Genomic DNA, 12763 nt, shown 5'->3' with positions numbered 1-12763 from the left:
ACTATTTTTCAATTGTAATGAAAGACAATGCAAGTGGTTGAACTCTCTTGTTCTATAGAGGACAGTATTGGAAAGATTTTGATTTCAGTGTCTATTCACCTCCCTTTGTACCCCAGGACCTCCATCCCCTCAGAAAAATGCAGTTTACATACCTGGGGGGCACCGTACATGTACAGCACAAGAGGGTCTTGTTTGGGGATCACACACCAAGCTTTTTGCCAAGGTTTTGACTTTTCCATATACTGAAGAAAGCTGCACACTACGCTGTTTCCAGACACTTCTGCTGATTCAATCTAAAAAATACAAGGAAGGAGAGTGAGAGAAAGAGAACACAAAATGAACTGGGTAGAGAGTAATTCACCTTATTGGAACATTCATAAAGTACAATATATTCATATAAAATGTCTCTCGGGGATGTCCAAAAAGGGCTCATCCCCAATTATTATTTAAATACTTATCTAGATCTTTTATGAACAAGGGAAAATATTTAAGTATTACCAGGCCTCAAATTTAAATAAAGTTAAACATTTATTGAATGCTTGCTATGCAGGCACTTTTCTTAGTTCACTGCTTCATTTAATCTTCACCAACCCTAAGAAGATATCATTTGCATTCTCTCTGAGGTTCAGAGAAGAAATTACTTTCCCCAGGTCACACATTAGGAATTGGCATGCTAGAATTTGGATCTGGATCCAGAGCCTGAGCTTTTTTTTTTTTTTTTAAATTAATTTTTTTAAATGTTTATTGGAGAGAGACAGAACATGAGCGGGAGAAGGGGCAGACAGAGAGGGAGGCACAGAATCCAACCAAAGCAGGCTCCAGGCTCTGAGCTGTCAGCACAGAAACCAACGTGGGGCTCGAACTCACAAACCGTGAGATCATGACCTGTGCCAAAGTCGGACACTAAACCGAATGAGCCACAGAGGTGCCCCCCAGAGACCGAACTTTTTTTTTTTATTTAAAAAATTTTTTTTAACGTTTATTTATTTTTGAGACAGAGAGAGAGAGCATGAACGGGGGAGGGGCAGAGAGAGAGGGGGAGACACAGAATGGGAAGCAGGCTCCAGGCTCTGAGCCATCAGCCCAGAGCCCGATGTGGGGCTCGAACTCACAGACTGCCAGATCGTGACCTGAGTCGAAGTCGGACACTTAACCGACTGAGCCACCCAGGTGCCCCGAGCCTGAACTTTTAATCACAATGCTATACCAGCATCAATGATATAATAACGCGATAGCAAAAAGGTAAATACTGACCAGCAATCAGAATCCTGGAACCCGAGATAATTTAAAAGTTTTTAAAATTGTAGCCCTCAACAAGTACAAAAAGATTGAGATCATTACCATGCATATATTGAGACCACAATGCTATGAAAGTCGAAATCAACCACAAGAAAAATTTGGAAAGGTAACAAATACTTGGAGACTAAAGGACATCCTACTAAAGAATGGATGGGCTAATCAAGAAGTTAAAGAAGAAATTAAAAAGTTCATGGAAGCCAATGAAAATGATAACACCACAACCCAAAACCTCTGGGACGCAGGAAAGGCAATCATAAGAGGAAAGTATATAGCAATCCAAGCCTTCCTAAAGAAGGAAGAAAGATCTCAGATACACAACCTAACATTACACCTTAAAGAGCTGGAAAAAGAACAGCAAATAAAACCCAAAACTAGCAGAAGACAGGAAATAATAAAGATTAGAGCAGAAATTAATGCTATCGAAACCAAAAAAACAGAACAGATCAATGAAACCAGAAGCTGGTTCTTTGAAAGAATTAACAAAATTGATAAACCACTAGCCAGTTTGATCAAAAAAGAAAAAGGGAAGGACCCAAATAAATAAAATCAAGAATAAAAGAGGAAAGATCACAACCAATACAGCAGACATACAAAGAATAATAAGAGAATATATTATGAGCAATTATATGCCAATAAAATGGGCAATCTGGAAGAAATGGACAAATTCCTAGAAACATATACACTACCAAAATTGAAACAGGAAGAAATAGAAAATTTGAACAGACCCATAACCAGTAGGAAATCGAATTAGTAATCAAAAATCTCCCAAAAACCAAGGGTTCAGGGCCAGATGGCTTTCCAGGGGAATTCTACCAAACATTTAAGGAAGAGTTAACACCTGTTCTCTTGAAGCTGTTCCAAAAATTAGAAATGGAAGGAAAACTTCCAAACTCTTTCTATGAGGCCAGCATTACCTTGATTCCAAAACCAGACAGAGACCCCACTAAAAAGGACAACTATAGACCAATTACCCTGATGAACATGGATGCAAAAATCTTCAACAAGATATTAGTCAACCAGATTCAACAATACATTAAAAGAATTATTCACTACGACCAAATGGGATTTATTCATGGGATGCATGGCAGGTTCAATATCTACAAAACAATCAACGTGATTCATCACATCAACAAAAGAAAGGACAAGAACCATATGATCCTCTCAATAAATGCAGAGAAAGCATCTGACAAAACACAGCATCCTTTCTTGCTAAAAACCCTCAAGAAAGTAGGGATAAAAGGATCATACCTCAAGATCATAAAAACCATATACGAAAGACCCAATGCTAATATCATCCTCAATGGGGAAAAACTGACAGCTTTCCCCCTAAGGCCAGGAACAAGACAGGGATGTCCACTCTCACCACTGTTATTCAACATAGGCTTGGAAGTCTTAGCCTCTGCAATCAGACAACATGAAGAAATAAAGGCATCCAAATCGGCCAGGAAGAGGTCAAACTTTCACTTTTCACAGAAGATAGGATACTCCATATAGAAAACCAAAAAGATTCCACCAAAAAACTGCAAAGTGGCAGGATATAAAATCAACGCACAGAAATCGGTTGCATTCCTATACACCAACAATGAAGCAACAGAAAGAGAAATCAAGGAATCGATCCCATTTACAATTGCACCAAAACCCATAAAATACATAGGAATAAATCTAACCAAAGAGGTGAAAAATCTATACACTGAAAACTATGGAAAGCTAATGAAAGAAATTGAAGAAGACACAAAAAAATGGAAAAAGATTCCATGCTCCTGGATAGGAAGAACAAATATTGTTAAAATGTCAATACTACCCAAAGCAATCTACGTATTCAACACAAAATAACACCAGCATTCTTCACAGAGCTAGAACAAATAATCCTAAAACTTGTATGGAACCAGAAAAGACCCCGAATAGCCAAAGTGATCTTGAAAAAGAAAACCAAAGCAGGAGGCATCACAATCCCGGACTTCAAGCTATACTACAAAGCTGTAACCAACAAGACAGTATGGTATTGGCACAAGAACAGACACTCAGATCAATGGAACAGAATAGAGAACCCAGAAATGGACCCACAAACGTATGGCCAACTAATCTTTGACAAAGCAGGAAAGAATATCCAATGGAATAAAGACAGTCTCTTCAGCAAGTAGTGCTGGGAAAACTGGACGGCGACATGCAGAAGAATGAACCTGGACCACTTTCTTACACCACACACAAAAATAAACTCAAAATGGATGAAACACCTAAATGTAAGACAGGAAGCCATCAAAATCCTTGAGGAGAAAGCAGGCAAAAACCTCTTTGATCTTGGCTGCAGCAACTTCTTACTCAACACGTCTCCAGAGGCAAGGGAAACAAAAGCAAAAATGAACGACTAGGACCTCATCAAAATAAAAAACTTCTGACAGCAGAGGAAACAATCAGCAAAACTAAAAGGCAACCGATGGAATGGGAGAAGGTATTTGCAAATGACATATCAGATAAAGGGTTAGTATCTAAAATCTATAAAGAACTTATCCAACTCAACACCCAAAAAACAAATAATCCAGTGAAGAAATCGGCAAAAGACATGATTAGACACTTCTCCAAAGAAGACATCCAGATGGCCAACCGACACATGAAAAAATGCTCAACATCACTCATCATCAGGGAAATACAAATCAAAAACAGAATGAGATACCACTTTTCACCTGTCAGAATGGCTAACATTAACAACTCAGGCAACAACACATGTTGGTGAGGATGCAGAGAAAAAGGATCTCTTTTGCACTGCTGGTGGGAATGCAAACTGGTGCAGCCACTCTGGAAAACAGTATGGAGGTTCCTCAGAAAATTAAAATAGAACTACCCTACGACCCAGCAATTGCACTGCTAGGCATTTATCCAAGGGATACAGGTGTGCTGTTTCGAAGGGACACATGCACCCTCATGTTTATAGCAGCACTATCGACAATAGCCAAAGTATGGAAAGAGCCCAATGTCCATGGATGGATGAATGTATACAGAAGATGTGGTATATATACACAATGGAGTATTACTCAGCAATCAAAAAGAATGAAATCTTGCCATTTGCAAGTATGTGGATGGAACTGGAGGGTATTATGCTAAACGAAATTAGTCGGAGTAAGACTAATATCATATGACTTCACTCATATGAGGACTTTAAGACACAGATGAACATAAGGGAGGAGAAGCAAAAATAATATAAAAACAGGGAGGGGGACAAAATGTAAGAGACTCTTAAATATGGAGAACAAACAGAGGGTTGCTAGAGGGATTATGGGAGGGGGGATGGGCTAAATGGGTAAGGGGCATTAAGGAATCTATTCCTGAAATCATTGTTGCACAATATGGTAACTAATTTGGATGTAAATTTAAAAAAAAAAAAGGTTCTAAAATTGCAACAACTCTTTGAAGACCCATTTATAGTTTTCTGCTTTGTCCCCTGATATATATATCACTGGCTAAAAAGGGAACAAAATCATTGACTAAATAGATTTTATTATACACATTATGGGAAGCAAGTGGTTCGCTTCTATTTTCAATTGCTCAAATCTTTAGGGTAGCACTACTCGGTGCCATCCACTGAACAGTGCTGGTTCACAAACTGCTCTGTTACCCATTCCAGACAAAGCACAGAAAGTAGGAATAAGCACTTAGAAACTTTTAAAGCAGGGGCGCCTGGGTGGCGCAGTCGGTTAAGCGTCCGACTTCAGCCAGGTCACGATCTCGCGGTCCGTGAGTTCGAGCCCCGCGTCAGGCTCTGGGCTGATGGCTCGGAGCCTGGAGCCTGTTTCCGATTCTGTGTCTCCCTCTCTCTCTGCCCCTCCCCCGTTCATGCTCTGCCTCTCTCTGTCCCAAAAATAAATAAACGTTGAAAAAAAAATTAAAAAAAAATAAAAGAAACTTTTAAAGCAATTTGATTTTGTGATGACATGCAAGCAACATGATTGCATATTTTACAAAAATATTGAGTTGTTTGGCTTGGAAATAAAACTGGCCCTTCATCATAGATACCTTAAGGAGCACTGGCAGGCAAACTATGGCCCACCAGCCCACCACCTGCTTTTGTATGGCCTAAGAGCTAAGAATTTGTTTAGATTTTTTTGACTTTTATAGATAAAATTTAAAATCAATCTGATGACAGGAAACACTAACTTTGGACTCCAATGAAATGAAATGTTATCTCCCCTACCTACAAAGAATTCCAATCTTATTGCCCTATGATAAAAAACTATACTACATTATTATTGTATTTTGAATTCTGTCAGTAAAAATTTGTGAAAATGTGTTTTCTTTCTTATTATAGAAGTAATGTTTTCAGGTTTTCCTCTTGGCCTGCAAAGACTAAAATAGTTTCTCTGACCCTTTACAGGAAAAGTGTGTTGACTCTCGGTCTAAGGCACATAACACACTAGTTGGCAAGAAGCAAGTTTCAAAATGCATGTATGTGTGTGTACATGCACATATACATACTTATCTTCTACTTATAGACCTCACATAATATATTTATTTGATTAAATAAATATAGGTTTTTCGAGAAAACTACCTAGACATTTTTAATTCAGAGATACAACCTGAAACCCATCCCTTAAAACAAGTCATTGGACTCATTATATTATGCCAACTGCTGTGTTTATTTAAAAAAAATTTTTTTTTTCAACGTTTATTTATTTTTGGGACAGAGAGAGACAGAGCATGAACGGGGGAGGGGCAGAGAGAGAGGGAGACACAGAATCGGAAACAGGCTCCAGGCTCCGAGCCATCAGCCCAGAGCCCGACGCGGGGCTCGAACTCACGGACCGCGAGATCGTGACCTGGCTGAAGTTGGACGCTTAACCGACTGCGCCACCCAGGCGCCCCCCAACTGCTGTGTTTAAAAGTCTTAAAGCTGTGTTCTTGGGAGCCAGTGAAACATGTCTTTCCACCTCCTCGCCAGGGAAAGCCCCATTTAGGTCTGCCTACAAGCAACACATATACCCTAGAAGAATTCAGAGTTAAACTTTTAGCTTTTCAGCCTTAAATGGACTCTGAAGTTTATGATTCTTTTTCACTTAACAGAAATGACCCTTGTATGCTTATACTGTATAGATGCTCAATAAACAGTCATTGATTTTTTTTAATATTCTTAAAATGTTTACTTATTTTTGAGAGAGAACATGAGCAGGAGACGGACAGAGAGAGAGGGAGACATAGAATCCAAAGCAGGCTCCAGGCTCTGAGCTGTCAGCACAGAGCCCAATGTGGGGCTCTAACTCACAGCCATGAGATCATGACCTGAGCTGAAGTCAGATGCTTAACTGACGGAGCCACCCAGGTGCCCCAGCTGTCACTGATCCCTAATAAAGCATGGAAATTCTTAGTAAACTATGTATGTCTATGACTTTAGATACATAGAATTATGGTCATGAGCCTATTCTTCACAGACTTTCAAGGCTACCTTGAAATTTCTGCCACAAAGGCCTTATTATATAATTTATTCCTTATGTTAGTATCTTTGAGTGTGAAACTCATTTCAGGTACAAGCTGCATCATGGTGCCCAGGCTTGGGAGGTTCTGACTATTCTAAAAATATGAGTCACATTCACTTGCTAGATATTTTAATAATATTTCAAAGCAGTTACCAGATTACTGTCACTGGCTGCTAAATGATGTTTTTAATACAATAAGCTGGAAGACATTTTCAGGTAATAAAGTAATAATTTAATATGAATTTTAATAATTTCAGACAGTGGCTTTTGAAGTCAATATGATAAAATTACCAGGTAAACACTTTCCTATTAAAAAATACAGTGGAGGGGCACGTGGGTGGCTTAGTCACTTAAGCATCCGACTTTGGCTTAGGTCACAATCTTGCAGTTCATGGGTTTGAGCCATGCATCTGGGCTCTGTGCTGACAGTGTGGAGCCTGCTTGGAGTTCTCTGTCCCTCCCTCTCTTTCTGCCCCTCCCCCAATCACACATTATCTCTCTCTCTCAAAATAAATAAATAAACTTTAAAAAAAATACACTGTAATGTTGGGCATCAGAAGAGACAACAATTCATACTCTTAATATTTTATTATAGCTGCTTTCACAACATTAATGTATTTCACTCTCAAATGATGTTGACTAAACATAGCACTGACCCTCTTCTTTCTACACAACTGAATATGATCCCAAAATTAAGCAAGATGAGAGAAAAGTATGAATCTTTCTTCTTCTTCAAATTGTTAAATATTAAGAGAAATAATAAAATATGCTATTTGTATTCTTTAGGGCTAAAAAACAATTCTACATTTCTTGCATAAAAGTTTCAGTTCTCCAATATTTAATATTCCATACCTCTAAAATTCCTTTTCTCTTCTTTTCTTCACTGTCCGTGAATCCACTTATTATTTGATAACAGTCTTTACAAACTTTGTTCAATTTTCCACCATCATACTCAAGTTGAGCTTTGTAATCAGAACACTTCCAACAAACCACCTTAAATTTAAAAAAAATGAAGAGTAAATAATCATACAGATTTAAGCAATAATCACTTCCAGTAATACTAAATGAGAAAGAGTTAAATATTTAAGGCAATTTTTTACCGGACCAAGAATATCCCATGAACGTTAGGAATATTTATCATGGTATTATAATGCTGTTGGTGATGAGCTCTGCTAGTTCATCCTTGTCTTCCTTGCTCTAAAGGTAGGAGACCTTTACCTTTCATATCTCTGGATGTTTCATCAATAAGCTCCCAAAATCAACTCAGGATCTTCCCTGCCTGAAGCTGTTTCCTGACTCCACCCCACCCCTCCAAACCTATTCCCTACTAGTGCTCCCTATCCTGGTAAACAGCACTGACATCCAACCAGTCACGGCAAGTCAGAAACCTAGGAGTCATCGTCCTTGACATATACCTCTACTTCACCCCATACAGTCACCATATTACGAAGTCCTGATTTTATCTCCTAGATTTTTTTTTTTCGATTTGTCCATTTCTCTACATCTTCCTTCTAAGTCCAAGCTATTAATATCCTACTTTGGACTACTGCAATTTCACGACTGGTCCTTGTAGCATTCTTACCTGAGCGTTCTCTAGCCTCTGTTTTTACATCCGTCCAAGCTATTTTCCAAACAGCACCAGATGCTGTCTTAAATATGCTAATCTGATAGGTTTCTCCTCTATTTAAAATCCTTAGTTTTCCCTTTGCTCTTGATAAAGAACAGATTCTTACTGATGGCCCACAATATCCCATATAATTGGCCCCTTTTACTCTCTGTATCCCCAGTGACACTGGCTTCTTAAGAGCCCCTGAAGTGCTATACGCCTGTCCTCTCTCAACTCTGCTTCAGCGAGTTATCTCTTGCTCATCATTCAGATGTTGACTCAAATTTCACTTCCTCAAGGAAGACCCCTCCAACTTCCAGAATAAGGAACTGTTTCTTGTCACTATGCTACTGAAGTTCCCTTATTTTTCTTGATGTACTTATTAGTTTAAAAAAAATTGTTTTTAATGTTTATTTATTTTTGACAGAGAGAGACAGACAGACAGACAGAGCATGAGCGGGGGAGGGGCAGAGAGAGAGGGAGACACAGAATCTGAAGCAGGCTCCAGGCTCTGAGCTATCAGCACAGAGCCCGACGCAGGGCTCGAGGTCATGACCTGATCTCACAGACCGCGAGATCATAACCTGAGCTGCAGTCAGACACTCAACCGACTGAGCCACCCAGGTGCCCCATTGATGTACTTATTAGTTTTTAATCATACACTTGTGTGATTATTTGGTGTTTGTAACACTCACTAGGCTGTAAGCTCTGTGAGGCATCATTCTTGTAGATTTTGCTCATAAGGCACACAATAAACTTAGAATGCCAATGAATGAATGAGTACAATGCAAATGCATTCCATTTCTTAGTGAATAGCATTGTTTTCCTAATTATTATAGGATAATCGTCAAAAAACACTTCCCAGTTTAAAAAATTATTTTCTTGGGGCAACTGGGTGCCTCTGTCGGTTAACTGTCTGATGTCTGTTCAAGTCATGATCTCATGGTTCATAGGTTCAGGCCCCGCATTGGGCTCTGTGCTGACAGCTCAGATCCTGGAGCCTGCTTCGGATTCTGTGTCTCCCTCTCTCTCTGTCCCTCCCCAACTCATGCTCTGTCTCTCAAAAATAAATAAACACGAAAAAAATATTTTCTTGGCCATAGCAACTTCTCACTAGAAATGTCTCCTGAGGCAAGGGAAACAAATGCAAAAATAAACTCTTGGGACTTCATCAAAATAAAAACCTTCTGCACAGCAAAGGAAACAATCAACAAAATTAAAAGGTAACCTACTGAATGGGAGAAGATATTTGCAAATGACATATATCAGATAAAGAGTTAGTATCCAAAATACACAAAGAACTTACAAAGCTCAACATCCAAAAAATGAATAATCAGTTAAAAGATGGGAAGAAGACATGAATAGACACTTTTTCAAAGAAGACAGATAACCAACAGACACATGAAAAGATGCTCAACATCACTCATCTTTAGGGAAATACAAATCAAAACTACAATGAGATATCATATCACACCTATCAGAATGGCTAAAATCAACAACACAAGAAACAACAGGTGTTGGTGAGGATGTGTGAAAAGGGGAACCCTCTTGGGCTGTTGATGGGAATGCAAACTGGTGCAGCCACTCCGGAAAGCAGTATGGAGGGTTCCTCAAAAAGTTAAAAATAGAACTACCCTATAATCCAGCAATTGTACTACTAGGTATTTACTCAAAAAATACTAATTCAAAGGGATACATGCACCCCAGTGTTTATTGCAGTATTATCTACAATAGCCAAACTATGGAAACAGCCTAAGTATCCACTGACTGATGAATGGATGAAGAAGAGGTGAGATACATATATATATATATATATATATATATATATATATATATATATATATCATAATGCATACATACACACATGCAATGGAATATTCCTCAGCCATAAAAAGAATGAAATCTTGCCATTTGCAACAATGCAGATGGAGCTACAGAATATTATACTAAGCAAAGTATATCAGAGAAAGACAAATACCATATGATTTCACTTATATATGGAATTTAAGAAACAAAATAAGCATAGGGGGAAAAAAGAGAGACGGAGAGGCAGACCAAGAAACAGATTCTTAACTATAGAGAACAAACTGATAGTTACTAGAGAAGAGGTGGGTAAGAGGATGGGTTAAATAGATGATGGGGGTTAAAGACTGCACTTGTTATATTGGAAGTGTTGAATCATGATTTTGTACACCTGAAACTGATATTACACTGTTAAACTGGAATTTAAATGAAAACATAAAACACACACACACACACATACACATTTAAAAAAAAGCATCTTCTTGCTTCAAAAAGCATATTTCCTCCCAATTATAGTGGACAAACTATTTAAAACTATATAAATATTAGTAAAACTTTTAGTTTAGGTTCACAGCATATACAATTCATGATAGAAAAAAAAAACTATTCATTGTTGGGGCGCCTGGGTGGCTCAGTTGGTTGAGCGACCAACTCTTGATTTCAGCTCAGGTCGTATTCCCAGGGTCGTAGGGATTGAGCGCCATGCTGGGCTCCATGCTGACTGTGGAGCCTGCTTGGGATTCTTTGTCTCTCTGCCTCTCTCCCCTGCTCATGTTCTCTTTCTAAAATGAAAATTTTTAAAAATTTAAAAAAACTCAATTCATTGTTTTCTCATAATTGCAATGAAATTACTCTAAGAGTTAGAATTAAACATGTCTGCATCTGCATATTCATATTAGCTACTCTCTTATTTCCAACTCATATCATAGTATTTTGGTAATCCACATTCAAACACGTTTGTTTGAACACAAGGGAAGTGTGTCAGTCAATACCCAAAATCATTTCAAGCAAACTCAATGACAGATTAAAAAGTCTTACCCTGAGGGGAAAGTTTGCTATCAAATTGAACTTTGATCGCAGAACTGTTTCACTGAGAAAACTTAGGAGGAAAGCAGAAGAATAAATCTGCAGTAAAAGACCAATCTAAATGAATGATCAATAAGAAGTGTTGCACTTCAGCATACTAATAATATGTTAAATCATGGCACCACAATGCCTGCCCTTCTGTTTACTTGTTGCTTTTTAGAAGAAAGTATATAATCTTCAACTTGGTACACAAGGCCATCAAAAACCTGCTGTTCTCTCTCCCCTGCTTCATTTCATGCTTTGTTCCTCCCTCACTCTTTCCATATGAAACAGCTCAAATTGCTGAAAACCTGTCACCAGCCCCCTCTGGCCTGAGTTATTGAGTTTTGCGTGCCCCTTTACATGTATAACCGTAAACCTCTAATGGGCACAGAAGTCCACACATGTTCCTCTGGGAGGCTCACTTCCCTGCCCAGAGACAACTATATCATACTGAACCCTCTTTCTCGAATCTCCCTCATTCCTCTTCTCCCTCTTTTTTCAGCTGATGACTCTTCCTCATACTTCAATGACAAAATTTCCTACCACAAAATCAAAAACACACCCACATTTGCACCCATCATTTCCTTTTTTCTTTCTGTTATAATGGAGGGAAGTTTTCCTCTCCCATCAAAAGCCTGAACTTCCATTTATGCTGTATGTTCCAATTCTTGTTTTCTCAGAGACATCAACTCCTTTGGTTATTATTTACCTATTTAACTATTTAACTATTATTTACCTATTTAACTATTTCTTATGCCCCAGTTCCTCTTACTCATTAGGCTCCAGCCCCATTACCTCTGGCATCCCAATAGCAGACCCAACTTTCTCCTATCTCCGTTCTTCTGACATACGGAGCCACTGAATGCCTTTCCCACCTCCCTTGCCATGGTTAGCTCTTTCTCACCTTTTAGGCACCAGCTTAAATATCTGTGCCTCAGAGAGGTTTTCATTTCTCTAAGTAAAATTGGTTCCAAGTCCTCCTCTGTTAACATCATTCTCCATTCTAACTTCTTGATTGCCTTCTTGGTGTCTTTGTAGTAATTTAAAATGCTTATTTGTCCATTTACTTGACTTTGGTTATCTTCTCCATTAGAATGTAAACTAGGTGGGGTGCCTGGGTGGCGCAGTCCGTTAAGCGTCCGACTTCAGCCAGGTCACGATCTTGCGGTCCGTGAGTTTGAGCCCCGCATCAGGCTCTGGGCTGATGGCTCAGAGCCTGGAGCCTGTTTCCGATTCTGTGTCTCCCTCTCTCTCTGCCCCTCCCCTGTTCATGCTCTGTCTCTCTCTGTCCCAAAAATAAATAAAAACGTTGGAAAAAAAAAAAAGAATGTAAAGTAGGTGAAACTGGCTATCATTTTGCTTACCATTTTTTCTCCACGATCCAGCACAGTGTTCTGCACATAGCTGTCATCAAAATAAGTTTATCAATTAAGTAATTTATTTAATTGAATGATTTTTTTTTTGCCTTTCCAAACTTGATGCTTTTACAACACTTATATAGTTACTAGCAGCCTTCATGACCATT

The 12763-nt window shown here is 38.7% G+C and overlaps 1 protein-coding gene across 14 annotated transcripts in view; it reads right to left on the bottom strand.

Annotated features, from left to right (window-relative positions):
• The window catches only part of FGD4 (FYVE, RhoGEF and PH domain containing 4), a 245031-nt gene that overhangs the window by 32431 nt on the left and 199837 nt on the right, over positions 1-12763 (bottom strand). For all 14 annotated transcript variants that reach the window (XM_045061638.1, XM_023256914.2, XM_045061639.1 and 11 more), the window contains 2 exons: positions 7614-7754; positions 153-293 (listed from right to left, as the gene is read on the bottom strand). In XM_045061638.1, the coding sequence (XP_044917573.1) occupies positions 153-293; positions 7614-7754 (282 nt within the window). The remainder of the gene's footprint in view (positions 1-152; positions 294-7613; positions 7755-12763) is intronic.

Source organism: Felis catus, chromosome B4 (assembly GCF_018350175.1).
Source record: "Felis catus isolate Fca126 chromosome B4, F.catus_Fca126_mat1.0, whole genome shotgun sequence".
Taxonomy (NCBI): domain Eukaryota; kingdom Metazoa; phylum Chordata; class Mammalia; order Carnivora; family Felidae; genus Felis; species Felis catus.
Note: the sequence above shows the minus strand (reverse complement) of the source record. Positions and strands in the feature narration are given on the sequence as shown.